The sequence below is a fragment of the Sceloporus undulatus genome, chromosome 2, assembly GCF_019175285.1.
Source record: "Sceloporus undulatus isolate JIND9_A2432 ecotype Alabama chromosome 2, SceUnd_v1.1, whole genome shotgun sequence".
Lineage (NCBI taxonomy): Eukaryota > Metazoa > Chordata > Lepidosauria > Squamata > Phrynosomatidae > Sceloporus > Sceloporus undulatus.
In genome coordinates, this window is record NC_056523.1 from 29,686,975 (window position 1) to 29,703,356 (window position 16,382).

The 16,382-nt window shown below is 38.6% G+C and overlaps 1 protein-coding gene across 2 annotated transcripts in view; it reads left to right on the forward strand.

The window, feature by feature from the left end:
• Positions 1–16,382, forward strand: part of SYNPR (synaptoporin) — an 88,642-nt gene that overhangs the window by 19,757 nt on the left and 52,503 nt on the right. The window contains exon 2 of one of the 2 annotated variants that reach the window (XM_042454296.1): positions 16,236–16,342. The exons of the other annotated variant lie outside the window; for it this stretch is intronic. Coding sequence (XP_042310230.1) covers positions 16,334–16,342 — 9 coding nt within the window. The 5' untranslated portion in view covers positions 16,236–16,333. The remainder of the gene's footprint in view (positions 1–16,235; positions 16,343–16,382) is intronic. 2 annotated transcript variants of the gene reach the window in all.

Below are 16,382 nucleotides of genomic sequence, written 5' to 3' on the forward strand. Positions count from 1 at the left end.
GGTAACAGAACAAACTACTTTTTTGCTCACAAAAAATCAACTTTAAATTTTGCAGTTGGCATCACGTATTAACTCTCATGCAGTACATGCCTGTACATTATGGTTATACATGTATACCTGTGACATTCCAGATATTATTGAATGCCATCCATATCAGCCTGGAGAGCCTGGCCAGTTGTGGTGGGGGGGTATGATAATAATTGATCAGCCTCAGAAGAATTATACTTTCCCAGCTTTGCTAAACATGGCATTGTTACACTCAAGGAGCTGAAATGATGCAAGTGCTATCACTCTGTACTATGCTGAACTTTATAGCTGTCTTTGGCTGCCCTTATATGCCTGTTACATCCCTCACCTGCCCATTGCGTCTCCTGTGAATAACAAAGTTATTCAAATACTCTGATATGTTGACTTTTAGTTTTGTTCTTGCCGTTCCATTTGCTCTTTGGGATCAGAGAACTCCAAGTTGTCTTATGCGCTGTTGACACAATGCTTTGGCATTAAAATTGTCCTTGAATGTATGTGTACTAGAAGAAGCAAATCCAACAGTAGGAGTTTGGTATGGATAGCTGTCATTGTGAAAAGGCCCATTTCACAGTCATTGCACATAGGGTGCATGAACTGTTGGATATATCTAAATGTCAAAGCACCTGCCTTTCATGCAGAAGGTCAGAAGTTTAGTCTCTTGCATCTTTGGCCTCAGGATTGGTGTGGTGTTTTTAAAAAAAAAGAAAAAAGAATCAGGTGATTGGACAGCTCTTGTGAATCTCAACAGCTATTGCCAATCAGAGTAAGCAGTCAGGGGTTATATTGAGAAATATTGTAGTTTGATCAAAATTTGATCATAATTTCAAAAACTTCCAGTTCATAGAAGTATAGGAAGATGAAAATTTTTCCTATACTTCTATGAAGCAGTGGTTTCTGAAATTCTGACAAAAGGTATATTTATTAATAATTATCAATTTTTAAAATCCAAGGAAGCAAGATTTTGAAAAAAGTGTATTTATCAATAATTATCGCAAATTATAAAAACATAAGCATACATAATATACAATACATACAAACATGGATAAACAAGAGAAGCTACAAGAGCAAAATTAGAAAATGGAAAGAGGGAGAGAGAAGAAGAAAAGAACAGAAAAGAGCCATAAACCAATATCCCCACCCCTATCGCTCATTAAAATAAAAAAGTAGGTCTTCCCTCTTCTCTGTAACTACAATAGAGATCAGTCCTCTTCTAATTATCCAACATACCGTATACACCCAGATGACTGGGTGTATAAGATGACCCTCAACTTTTCCAGTTAAAATATAGAGTTTGGGATATACTCACCGTATAAGACTACATCTCTTCCAATGCACACCAAATACAAATTTTTAAAAAATCAGATTTGATTTCAGTACGGTAATTTTAATTCAAATGACATGCAGGTACATATCAGGAAACCTTGTTGTATACAAAGCCTGCTTGGACTGGTCAGCTCTCCCTGCCAGCCCAGCCCTCCCTGTCTCCAAGACTATCAGAGCGGTAGCTGTTTTTATACGATCGTCACATACAGTGGGAATGGGGCCATGGCCATTTTTGAGCTCCCCCCACCATATGCGGCGACTGCAGATTCTCCAGTCCAGCTCAGAAGTTTCAGCACCTGTCCTATAATATGACACCTGGCGTATATGACGACCCCCAACTTTTGAGAAGATTTTCCTAGGTTAAAAAGTAGTCTTATACGCCAGAAAATACAGTATGTCAACATGTTTCAGCTTTACTTTCCTAAATCATAAAAAATTAACTTCACTCTTTAAATACCACATTCCACAACAGTAATAAAACCTTTTTTTTTCCTGGATGTGGAGTATAAAAGGTTTCCATTTCTGAACAAAGACCTCATTTGAGTATATAGTTAGTTAATTTATCCAGTTCCACCAAATCCATTACTCTAACCATTCCACATTATTCGGTATTTTATTAGTTTTCCAGTGTCTTGGACGTACTAATCTTGCTACAGTAACCATGTTAAGTCTCTGCAAGGAGGCAGGATTTTGGTAGGCTAAGATCATTAGCTAAACTGCTAATTGTCTCTCAAATACTGGCTTACAAATACTGGAAATAAAATAAACCAAAGACATTTTGGAGCAGAAGGATATAAACCACTTCCATCTCATCAGAAAGTGATCTCCATCCTGATGCTAAGATTATATTCCACTGCTCTCCCTATGACATCTGACCAACTACATGCTTCTTTGTTACAATCATTCATGAAGTTACAGGGAAAATCCAAGGGAGCATGGAGAAGTGATCAATGTTGTGTTGTCTGTTTCGAAGGGGTAGTGCAGCAGCAGGAGGTGGTGGGGTGTTAAAATACATCTGAGCATGAAGGGATGACCCTTTCCCCTTTCCACTTGGAGTAATGGCTGCAGATGCTTCACAGATCCTAGGCATCAATGACTCACAGAGAGCTTTATGCAAAGAGATCTTGTAGCACCTTTGAGACAAACTGAAAAAAAGAAGTTGGCAGCATGAGCTTTCGTAGAATTAAGTCTACTTCCTCAGATGCATCTGAAGAAGCATACTGAAATCTATGAAAGCTCCTGCTGCCAACTTCTTTCTTAATAAATAATAATAAAATTTTATTTTTATCCCGCCTATCCATCAGGATCTAGGCCTTCAGTTAGTTTCAAAGATGGTACAATATCTCTTTACACATTGATTTTGAAGACTAACATGGCTATAAGTGAAAGCCGCACTGGAAGAAGGCTCGGCACACCCTGAAAGGGGTAAAGTTGTGCACATCCATGCAACGCGCACCGCATCGCACCACACCATGGGCACGAGCCCCATTCTTTTGAATGGGGCTCAAGCATACATTAAATTCCCCTTACACGAAGGATCCATTCCCGATCCCCTGCATAAGGGAAAGGCCCACTGTATCTTTGTATTCTACCACAGAGAGCATGTAAGCCTCCTGTAATATTCTCTTCCACTTTGTTAATAAAATACTGTGATCTTGCAGCACAATATATATCCTACATCTGGTTTAAGAAATGGCAGATTGTTTTATGCACTGATGCACTTTGTAAAACAGAGACTCTGTTTTACTGTGAAACAGGAAAGATGAGGTTATGATGTGGAAGAGGAATTAGCCCACATCCTGCTCTCTATGCCATCATTGGAGTGCTATATGACTCCAGTTTGGCTTGGGACAGAGCTAATGTTAGCTTTTAGGATAAATTGTCCAGTTTCCATGTACTGTATAAGAAGGTGCAAAGATATGTCTTCTGGCCATATGGAGAAGATAGCAAGCATATTAATCCTTTAGATTAGAATACAATTATGTTTTATTCTATTTCTATTAAAATATAATGAGAAAGGAAGAACAGCATTCCATTATGTGGTTAAGCTAAATGGTGTATTCAGGGATGGGGGAAATAATTCTTCTTGAATAATCAATGGAAGATGATTAAGATAAAGATTTTCTTCAAAGGAAAAGATGGAAAATTGTCTCTTTGGAATTAAATTATTATGCAAGTGAAATTATTAGAACATGATGGTTAGTCTGTTAAAAATATGCACAATGTTAGTTCCATCATCCATCGATTTAAGAGTCATATTAAGTGGTTTTTATCTTAAAATGTAAAGTACTAAATTAAAGCCTGTGCTGTTATACTGAAAGAACTCTTTAATGGAAAGCAAAAGAAATAAAGATGCTGGTACTGTTGTATGCCCTCCCTCCCACCTCTCTCTCCCAGTATGAAATGTGTAAAGAGTAATATATTTGTATGAATTGCCCCTATATAACACAAACGACACAGAATCTAAATATTGTATTGTTACATTTCAGGGGCAAATGCAGCAACTCTTACGCAACAGTGATCTTGTGGTTTACCACTATAGAATATGTGATTTAATTATGTGTCACACATAATTTTTTTAAAGAGAGCATTCAAAGATGTGCAGGGCATTGGATCTATACAGACAGGTGGCTAAACGCCGCCCCTGTATGCCCCGGATTGGTGCCACAGCAGCTGCACACTGTAGCGTTGATCCATGCCCCAAAAGAAGCTGCTCTGAGCAGCTTCCTGGAAAGGGCATCATTGGTACGTTTGTGCACCATGATGATGCCACTTCCGGCCATTTGGGCACTGCATGTCACAGACACCATCATGGCACGTGTCGTATGGATGGGCATGCACCATGATGGCGGCTGAGCGGTGGAACTAGGGCTGAGGCATGTGGATGCTCAGCCCTACTCTGCAGTCAGGCCGGCACAAAGTGCCGATCTGTACTGCCTCATTGTTTTCTGCAATGGGTCTATCTAACACAGTATCATCTAAAGCATCTCTCCAGGGTTTTCCTACCTGGAGATAACCAGATTTATCATTTAAATAACCAGTTGCCAAGCTTGTCTTCTTCTAGTAAGCTGGGTTTCCTTCTTTCTACTTTTGACATTTGAAGTTGCAGTCTGGGAATCATGATGCCATGTGAGAGATTAAAAAAGAGGAAACTTTTAAAGCATTGCCATCATGATATCACAGCTACTATTATATTTCTCCATATTCTATCCTGAGAGTAGCCTCTTGTCCTGAATACAGGTTATGCATCCGGATAATCAAATGTTGTGGCACATCCATTTCTCTAAGAGTGATCCATAATTTTTCACAATCTACACAGCCTAAGGCTTTGATGATCCTGATGTGTAATCTCTACTCAAGACATGAGGCTACTGTCAGGACAGAATATGGAGAAACTGAAACAGTTAGACTTGTTGGAAGAAAGCATGAAAATTGGAGGAAGAAACACCAATAGTTTAAGACAGGGGTAGGCAACCTGCAGCCCGCGGGCCGGATGCGGCCCAGCAAGGCCTTGGGACTGGCCCCAGCCCGATCCTGCCGCTGATTGCCGCCGGAGCCTTTGGCCTCTCGCATGAGGGCGTGGGGCCTTTGGCCTATCAGGAGGAGGCGGGCAAGGGGGGCAAGCGGCAGCCAAGGGAGGCAAGCGGCGGGCAAGGGGGGCAATTGTCTATAGAAGCCTCCGAAACATGCATTTATATTAACATTTTTTTAAAAATCAGCAATTTTTTTTAGTGTGTCCTCCATTTTTTTTAAAAAAGTGTCCTCCATTTGAAATGTTTGTCCCACATTTGTCCCGGTTTATTTATTTATTTAATTTTGTTTCAAAAAATTTATTTATTTATTTATTTATTTATTTATTTATTTATTTATTTATTTGGCTTCGGCCCCCCAGTTGTCTGAGGGACAGCAACCCGGCCCCCGGCTCAAAAAGGTTGCCTACCCCTGGTTTAAGATTTGCAGAGACACTACACCACCAGCAAAGAACAGCAAAGAAATTGTTCAAGATTTTTCCAAACTCATGTGTCAGAAAGAAGCTTAAACAAGATTCTGAAGTGTAAAGATATATGATCAAATATTAAAGTTAAATTACCATTGCCATCATATTTCCTATTTCTTTGTATGGTTGTGAAAGCTGGACCATGAAGGAAGCTGACAGGAAGAAAATCAACTCATTTGAAATGTGTTCAGGAATAGTTTCACTAAAAAGACATATAAATGGGTATTAGAGCCTGAACTTCCCCTAGAAGCCAAGATGATTAAACTAAGACTGTCATACTTTGGACATGAGAAGACATATTGTTGTTGTTAACTGCCTTCAGGTTGACCTCAACTCATAGTGACTCTGTGAATGTGATGCCTGCAAATACCCAGTTCTCAACTACTCTGCTCAGGCCCTGCATCTGGTATGCAGTCTTCCTTTCCTCCTTCTGGCTTCTACCTTTCCAAGCATTATCTTTTTTAGTGAGTCATACCTTCTCATTCATTCATTCATTCATTTATTGGATTTATATCCCACCTTTTTTCCAAAATTCTCATGATGTGGCCAAAGTACAACAGCTTCAATTTAGTCATCTAGGCTTCTCGGAAGAGTTTAGGCTTCATTTGCTCTAGGGCCTATTTGTTTGTTTGTTTGTTTGTTTGTTAACCACAGTATCCATGGAACATGTCTCCAGCACCACATCTCAAATTAGTTGATTTTTTTTCTGTCAGCTTTCTTCACTGTCCAGTTCTCATATACATACACAGTGATGAAAAATACAATACTGTAGTTTGAACAATACTAATGTCAGTGCTCAACTGTATATCATTGCACTTTGCGATCTTGTCTAGTTCTTTCATAGCTAGTCACTCTGATTTCCTAACTGCAGTATCCATTTTAATCAATAACTGATCCAAGGTATGGAAAGTCTTTAACTATTTAACTCTCCTTACATTGTCCCTTGAATTTATGTGAATCTTCATGATCAACAATAATCCTGCCTTAGTTCTTTCTTCTTTGACTTGGCTACTAGAAAAGACAATGCCTGTTAAGATAGAAGATAGTAGGAAAAGAAGAAGGAAGTATTACTGATGGATACACTCCATCAAGAAAACCATGGCCATGAATTTGGAAGACCTGAGCAGACTCAAGCAGGGCTGTTGATTAAAGGGTGACTTAGAGGTCTCTCATTCATAGAGTCACCATGAGTCAAAGTTGATGTGACGGCAGTTAACAACAACAAATGAGAGCTACTATGATATATGTCACTCCTGTACAATACCAGAAGCAAGAATCCATGACACATCTTATTCCCGTACCAGTCTTGTTAGAGCAGCAGTAGCTGGGGGGAGGTCTGTCATGAGTTCCTTCCACATGACTTGGAGTGTCTTTGAGTGAATATTGATGCAATATGGTGAAAACATCATTGCAGCAGCTTCAATCTCACTAAGCAAACATGAAAAAAAAATGTATGGTTCATTTAGCAGAGCTCCTGGTGCTGATGTCCTCCTAGGGTGTTTGCAGAGATGAGGGAAGAGAGAAAAAACACACCAGCAATGTGCCTGCAAATTTTACATAGTAAAGAGGATAGTTTGTTTCCCCCAAAGAGGTTAGAACCTAAAGCAATTTAAGAAATTATTTTGAATGTTTCACTAGAAGATGATAGGTGCTTTCATAAGATTCTAGAACTAGTCCATGGGCATCAAATATTAATACAGGGATTAAAAATCAAGCAAATCTCTTTCCCTTAACAATTTGCCTGATTTTAAATTCCGATACCAGTGCAGCAATTAAGCTGAAAGTCATTCATATTCTTCTCTTGTTTTTAAAATTTGGTTTCACAAAAGGGTGTTTATGGGTGAAAGGCCATGTCTCAATTACAGACAGTGTATGGCATGCAGCATGGCTCAGGTTCAATGCACAGCATCTGCAATTAAGAAGCTCCAAATTACAGTACTGAGTACATTGGTTGACAACAGTGAAGTGGTGGAACTTTGATTGATACCTGCCAATGTTAGTACTTGGATGGGAGATTGCTAATAAATACCAGGTGCTGTAGGCTATCTTTCGGAGGAAAGATCTGGCGAAACCACAGTTGAATAATTCTTGCCTAAGAAAATCCTATAAACTGATAGGCAACTTGAAGGTGTACGTACACACACAATGTACACTTGTCTGGAATATTTTAAATGGAAATTCTGGGGCTTAAATCACAAATGTCCTGAATGCTGTGTGTGTGTTCCACTGCTTATGTCCTCTTTGGATAGGTATTGTTACAGCTGTGCGAACTAGCTGGTACCATTATATGTTCCAGAGATCTTGAATAACACATTTTCATGTTATATTCAGAGCCTATTTTGGATCGTGTTAAAAATGTTAGAGTAGTGCTGGGGGTTGGTGACTTATAGTCCACAAATACATTTTCCAACTTCTTGTCATATTTAGCATGTTGACTGTGGAACTCAGGAGTGGTGTGGACAGAATTTCTTAACTGGATCATGATTGTGTAAGGCAATATATATGTATATCTTTCTTTAGTGCTTCAAGATAGTGAAGTTTTTGTTGCAAGGTTCATCACAGTCTCACCTAAACTCTCTGCTTTCCCCATGAAAAACATTATGGATTCTAATGAATCTGAGCCTTAGCAGAGTGTCTTAAATTACTGTCTATGGCCTGTTACAGACTGCCAAAATAAAGCTGCTTCGGGTCTCTTTGGAGGTATGCTATTTGAATGATGCATGGGCCCTAAGAGTCCGGAGGTCGCACCAAAGCCACACTCCATTCCTAAGCACTGGAGTGCAGCTTTGGTGCAGCTTCCGGATTCTTCGGATGCATGCATCATTTAAATAGCATACCTCCAAAGAGACCCGAAGCAGCTTTATTTTGGCAGTCTGGAACAGGCCAATATTATTAAGATAGTCTAGCCTTAGAGGGAAGGAAAGGGGTGAGAATACCAGACAGAGGTACCTCACATCACCTGCCAACTGAAACCTTTTAGCTAAATATAATGGGGACTGAACATGCAGCTATCTGAATGGAAAACCATGCCCCTAACCCAGGATCTACAGTCTCTTTTCAACTAGCGCCGAACTCTGAGAAAGTATTCTAACTCTTTTTTATCAGAATTCAAAGATATAGCCATGTTAGTCTGTAGAATCAGTACATAGAGAGATCTTGTAGCACCTTTGAGACTAACTGAAAGAAAGAAACTGGCAGCTTAAGCTTTTATAGATTTCAGTCTACTTCATCAGATGCATCTTCTTTTATCAGCTTATTTAATTAGGAATATCAGAACCAGAAACTTGATATTTATTTATTTATTTATTTATTTATTTATTTATTTATTTATTTGTCTGTATGAATTCTCATGTATTCCAAAGAAGTCCATCTGGCTTTTCATGCATAAAACTACTTCTGTATCTTTTTTAAAAGACACTAAGTCCTGCGCAGTTGAACTGTGACAACAGTTCAGAAATCATTTCTGTTTTTATTATATATTTATTTCATTGATAGCTCTTTGCTGACCTGGTAAGAGCGGAGTTGCCTTGATTTCTCACTTTGGAATTAAATAAATAACTTCATCAAGAAACTACACAGTGTGAATTAGATTGAATGCTGACCTGCTGTGACAAATGCTTGAAGTCAAATGGCAAAAGCCAGTAATTTTATCACACTACATAAGTACTTCATTGACTTACTTTCCTGAATCTCTTGATGTCAGCTGGAGGCAGGTAGAATATGATTCCATGCAGGGGTCTAATGTTTTGTGGCCTCTTTTTTCTTATAAATTGAAATCTTTTGAGAAGCATGACATTAGTGCTAAGCAAGAGTCCCAGTAATGCCTTTGAAGTCAACCAAAGGTACTAATCAAATGGAGCAAACTTTTTTTTTTTTAATTTATGGAGCAGGATCTAGTGCTGTATGGTCATCAAGCTACAGAGAATGCAAAAACCTTTTCTTTGTGTGATGTGTTTTCTCCAGGTTTCTCAAAACCAAGTAGTGGTCTGTTGTTTCCTCAAATAAAGCCATACTGATTTAAAGTACACCTACTCAAAAAATAAAGCCATGCTGTATTATGGTACACCAAATGCTGTCCTCATTTGAATGAACAAATAGTCCTTTAAAAATGAACTGTGGCAGGGGAGTCAGATGTGGGAGTCTGAGATATGGTAGTCATGTGTGGATGCAAGTCACTTGTATATTTATGTTGTTTTCACTGTAGTTAATTTTAAAACGGCTACTCTTTCATTTAATGTAGGAAATTATTCTGGGGGTGTAAAGAACAGCTTGTTTGTTTGGACTCACCACTCATTTCCATCAATGGCAGCTGATGTTCACTAGGGCTGGTAGGATAAATATAGACAGAGCCATAGGGCCACCAAAGAAAGAGCAACGATATCTGGCTGAGAATCCTGTGGTGTACCTTATTAGAGTAACTATGCCCATGGTAGGAGCGAGCATGAAGTAGTAGTTTGGACTGCATTGGATTGTGACTCTGGTGATCAGGGTTTGATTCCTTGCTTAGCCATGGAGACCCACTGGGTGACCTTAGATGAGTCATAGACTTCCAGCCCCAGAAAGCCCCATGATAGGTTTGCGTTAAGATCACCATAAGTAAAAAATAACTTGAGGAGTGTGAACATTGTGAGGAACGATCTGAACTGTGATACCACACTGTCTGACAGTTCCATTCATCTGTTACATCAGTACATTTAAGAAACATCTTCTTGGGGTTTCAACAGTACCCACGTTATAGCCAAGTATATGAATATAAAATAAAGCAGAGTATGGACTATGTTCAAAAGTTAACAGTAATAGTCATATTCAAATAGTGATAATGAGTTTGAGAAATCATGATACAACACGTCTGACCCTATTTTCATCTGGGGAGTGAAAAAGCCACCATATTTGTTTGGCACCTCACCACAAGAATACCCTATTCTTCACTTCAATTCTTCAGTGACAAAATGTCTCCTAGTAAATCATCCAGTCCGCATATCAGTATTTGTACATTATTTCAAGTACTTAATCATTTCCTGCAATGTAAGAAAGAAGTGGGGACTTTTTATCAATGCTGGTGGACGTGTAAATATGTAAAAAAGTACTGGAAAGACATTAATAACCAGATCAATATAATTATGAGCAAGCAAATAAAACTGTCACCGGAATGTTATCTTCTAGGAATATTTGGAGAGGAGGTCAAGGGAAAGAATGAGAAGTTACTTTACTATATGATTGTATTAGCAAGAATATGTCTCGCACAGAAATGGAAGTGCAAGACCTGTCCAACAATCGATGACTGGGCACAGAAATTGTATGAAGGTTTAGAGATGGATAGGTTGACACAAATAATTAGAGGAAACCCAAAAAGTCAGACAAAAGAAGAATGGACAGATGTACTTAGATATTTAGAATTAAAATGGGGTAAAATGGCAATTTTAAATTGGTAAATTAGGATAAGAGTGTAAGCCTAGTGTAAAATATCTAGATTTTTACTTTTTAAATCTTTAAATAAGAATAAAAGAGGGATTCTAGGAAGGAAATGGGATCCACAAATAATTATACGAATGCAAGAAAGGCATTATTAACATGAATAGAGCGAATACTGGTGAAAGGAAGTCACTATGTCTTTGTCTTACTCGTTTGTTTGTTAGGTATTAGTTATATGTATATGGGAAGATAGGGTTGAAGGTTTGAAGGTTACACAGAAGTAGAGGAAGGTTATGGTAGGTAGGGGTAGAGTGGAAGATAGGAAGAATAATGGTAGAGGGAGGAAGAAGAGTCAAGAGAGTAAGAAAGGAATAGGAAGATTTAAAGTGGAAGGTGAAGTTTAGAGAATAGGATAAATAGGAGGGGGATTCCCATTTGAGGTTTTAAGACTTTATCTATATGGTTTTTGTTTTTGTTTTCTGTTTTTGATGGATTGTTTGTTTTGTCTTTGCTTCTTCCGTTTTGTAAATTTTTTTGCTATATGTATATTTGTTTGATATATGTTTGCTTATTTCTTGAAATCAATGAAATCAATTTTTAAAAAAATCACTTCCTGCAGAAAAAACACAAAAGTAATTAACTAGCAGATCCTATACAGCACTAGGTGCAACTTATCCTAGGAGTACATTCAAAATAAAGGTGATAGAGAGTTGAATATCCAGTGGGCTCATGGTCTTAGGTGTGTCTAACTCTTTATAATATCAGCCTGCTCATAACCCATTGTTTCTTCACTAAGGGACTTGGGATAGTTTACAGTAGATATGTTCAGTCCCTGTAGAATATTTAATTCTTTTGCATTACTCCACATCCCATGTCAATAATAATTTTTATTTTCATATTTAAGAATGCCTTAATGTTGACAGCCACTGGAATTAGTAGTCAAAAATATTCTGTTCCCTTTGTTGGCATTTATAAGATGCAATGAGAAAATTTGGGAAGGTTATAGGTAAAAGTAACATTTCTTCTCCCCCTCCTTCCCCCTTAAAATTCTGAGAATGAAGTAGGACATTTGTACAACAAAAATATTTTCTATGAGTTCTCTATATCTCTGTATGTGTCAGCTTCTGAATTTTCTCTCTGAAGCTTTGTATGCTAGCAGCTCAAACTGTGATTGCCCGAGTGTCAATGCAAACACAAAATTCTCCTCTAACAGTCTAATTATGTGTAAGGGAAGGTTGGGCAACTTATGGCTTTCTGATATTTGACTGCAGCTGCCATCAGCCCTAGCCAGAACAGCCAGTGGTAATGGATGATGGAGGCCAAGGCCAAGTACATGGAAAGCTGCCAATTCCCCACCCCTTGCCTTAAAGGGGAAGGACTGTAGCTCAGTGGTAAAACACTCACTTTGGCTGCTGCCGTACTGCAGAATGCCACGGAATCCTGGGATTTATAGTTTGTTGTGGCACCAAACGTCTCTGACAGAGAAAGGTAAATATCTCTAAAACTACAAATCCTCGAATTTCATAGCACTGAGCCATGGCAGTTGAAGTAGTGTAAAATTGTATTAATTCTTGCAATGTAGATGCAGCATTTGTCTCAGATCACTGACCTCTCAAGGCTGGTAGGGGTGGAAAACATTGCAGGTGGGGGTGGAAAAGATGCCCACACAGAAAATTATGGACACTAGACATGAAAGCCTTCAACTTCACATTCTTATATTTTTCTTTGTACTGAGGTCAAGCTGACTAGTTTGTAGTTTCCTGGATCATCTTTATGCCCTTTTGGAAGGGAGGGACAGTGTTTCCCCTTCTCCAGTCCTCTGGAACATCACTCCACTTAATGCTAATTTGAAGGTGTACATAGGTTACATTGGGAGCAGGCAATCTGCATATTAAACTGTAGTCTGCATTTGACAGCATTGCATCCTCTTCCTGGGAAATAGATGATCATTGTGATGAACATAACCTGGCTACATAACCTGGCTTCTGGCTTAACTGTGCCAATGCAATTGCAGCATAGATAGCAAACCGGTACCCTCCGTATATTTTGAATTACAGCTCCCACCATTCTGACCATTGATGATTCCTGCTGACCCTTGCCTAAACCATCTGGAAGGCACTTGCTTACTTATTGTATTAGGGAAAGTAAAACTTCTGCCGTTTACAGTTCTGAAGGAGACAGTCATCCATCTTCCAGTGATATGAGACATCTAAAAGAATATAAGAGATAAAAGCTTGGAATTTTACTTTATTTTTGGCCCCAAATGCATCATGTGTGTACATTCAATTTCCGTTTGCTATTTTAATGTCCATTTCCCCAGTTTGGAGAGTACCTTTTAAAGCTTCTCACAATCTGCTTTCATTTTTACCATTCTAAATAATTTAGTGTCATGAACAAACACTGCCACCTTGTTCTCATTCCTAACTCCAGGTGTTATATCAGGAGAGTCTTTCCACTTCATTTTTTCGCTTTCATATGTGTGTGTTTCACTTTCTTTTAATAACATTTTGTCTGTAATCCTGTATTAAGATGCTAACATGCTTCTACAGCTTTTGCTATTAAAATAATATGCTGGAAGTGGAGGGTGGTTAGGAGACCTTATAGCAATCTTTGCATTCATGTCATAGAATAATCTATTTTATCCTTTATATAATATATTACTTAATCAATTTTTAATATTCTATTTATTATTTTGTCCCTGCCTTCATGGTAGTCATGTTTTTCTCTGCTTAATTACTTATGCTATTATTCTGTGAAGAGTAGAGCACCATTATTATTATTATTATTATTATTATTATTAGGCAAAAATTATAATGGCCTGCCTCTTGGTCTTGGCAGTTATCCATTCCCACCTTACAAAACATTCTATGGCCTCTGAATAGACCAGTTGAATTACCAGACTGGAAACATATTCAGGGGTCACTATCTTGGCCATATAGCAAAGTACAGTAATATCCAGTACCCACAAAACAGTGATACCTTGATTGAGACAACCAAAGTGCACAAAATACATGATGCAAAGTGGAATATACAAAAATACAAACTGAAAAACATTCATGCCAGCACTATTCCAGAAACTAGTCACAATGTTCTTTAGAGTCCCTTTTTTGATGCAGGAGTGAACATGCCACTTTTAAAATACAGAATGACTATTCTTGGATTTTTACCACAGGCACAATACAGCGTAAATGTCACCTTAAAAGTTTTCAGTCATTGTTGAGAAAACTGGCACACAGCACCAACAAAGATGTTTTCAGCTCTAACTAGTTGGAGCCCCAATCCATCTGTGGGGAAGACATTCTCTTTATTTGCAGTCCAAATTGTGGGTGTTTTAATTAGGCAAACAAAAAAAAAATGTTCCTACTTACATAAATCTCCCTTTCTCCCTAAAATACATTGTTTTCTGACTTTGTCTCACAATTTGTAGTGGCATGATTAACACCAATTTGCACTGCTGCTCCCTGTACAATCCAATTAATTCCAAGTGAAAAACAGCTCCTACAGCTTTGTAAGAGAAAATAATTGAGCCTCATTTACTCATGATAGGTTTATTGTTCATTATATAGTAGCAACAATTATAGCTTCGCTATAAATATATAGCAACAGAACACACATTGAGTCCCATCTTCCATTTTACCTGCCAGCATTTCATACTGTCAGTTGAATCTAACTGAACTAATTGTTCTATTAACATTTTATCATGTCCTGGTATTGTTCAGACCCTGCAAGAAGCAGAAAGTCACTTCAGATATAACTAACAAAATAACTACAGCAGCAGCAGCGTTTCCAATCAACCTTTTATATTTAGATTAACTTGAGCCAATAAAAGGTTGTGGGCTTTAAAATGCTATTGTTATTATGTGCCTTCAAGTTGACTCCAGCTTATGGTGACCCTATCATAGGGGTCTTTGGGGCAAGATTTATTTGGAAAAGGTATGTCATTGCCCTCCTATGAAGCTTTGACTTGTTCAAGATCACCTATTCAGTTTTCATGACTGAGCAAGGATTTGATCCCTGGCATCCCAGAGTCCTCGCTCAACACTCAGATCACTAAACCCTGCTGGCTCTCAATGTTACAGTATCTCCACTGCATGAATTAATACAGCAATGGGTCCATTGCCATTGTTATAATGAAGTTCTATCTCTGTCTATCTGTATGTATGTCTAGACATTTTTTTTCTCTGCCTTTCAGTCTCTGTGGATCACTCAAGGCACAACAATTTAAAATCAAAATATCACAGAAAAACAGCCTATTCAAAGAAAACACATTGGATTGGTTACAGATTCTCTGCAACCCACAGAAACGTCTGCTAAGTAGGGTTCCACTCACAATGCTGCTGCTAGTGAAAGGAGGAAAGCTCATTCCTGGTTCTTCCTCTCTTTCCAGCTCCCAGCAGGATCAGCTTTACAAATGTGAAGCACCCACCAAGCAGCCACAGAGCAGCTATCAGAAGGGAATGTAGAGTTGCACTGGCAGAGCTAGATCAGCTGGGCAGAAGTATACCACTGTCATCTGGTCATCCAGATGCAAAGTTGACTTCCCAATCCAGAGTCCTTTTCTCTTCTGACTAGGAGCATATCTGTTGAGACTGGTTCCACTTCAATGTCCTATCAATCATCACAGAGGATCAGAACATTAACATCAGCACCATCTTAGAATCCCAACGGCTTTCTTGGAATGAGATGAAAAAAGAGAAGCAGAGTTGTCTGTGCCTTCCACATATGAATGACAATGGATTCCAAATCAGACAATCTCACATTTGTCCCATATTGATATTAAATTCATTCACCAATGGTCATGGCACTGAACTGATGTCTCCCATGATCAGCTTCTGGAAATCACAAGAAAATGTTGTATCCAATATCCATTCTCACTAGGTTGTCAAGGAAGAGAAAGTGGTCAATGATATACAATACCACTGAGAGGTCCAGAAGAACCAAGAGAAGTATAATACCCTTGTTGCTGTTATTATGTTTCCAATTTATGGCGACCCTAAGGCGAACCTTTCACAGGCATTTCTGGGGTAGAGGGTGTGAGACTGGTCCAAAATCACCCATTAGGTTTCCATGGCTAAGCAGAGTCGTACTCCAGCACTCAGACCACTACACCACACTGGCTAGTGCCCTTACTAAGGTGACTAGAGCCACTTGAGTGTTAAGCACAGATCTGAAGCCAGATCGGAGTGAGTCTAGAACAGTCGACACCTACCAACAATATATAGCTAATGGTAGAGAATGCTGGGAGTTGCAGCATGACGTCTGGTATTATTCTAACCCAATCCAGATAATTTACTTCACTGAAACCTCACTAGGTGTGAGATGCTACTGTGTTGTCCAATACTTTGCCCCAAATGACACAATTTGACATAATTGGATATGAATAAAGCTTTATAAATAAAGTTTTGGCTATAAACATGAGGATGGATGGAACTAAATCATCCTCTAAGGAAGCATTTGCTACTCTCCTTACCCACAGGACTAAGCTGCCATGATCTGCTGGGAACACAAGAGTCTACTTTGGTCACATCTTTGGACAGAAAAAACATCTCTGCCAATCACAGCTGGGAGAAACAAATGACAAAGGCATGTTTTTTAGGAATTGCTAAACCGTACTAGCTACACT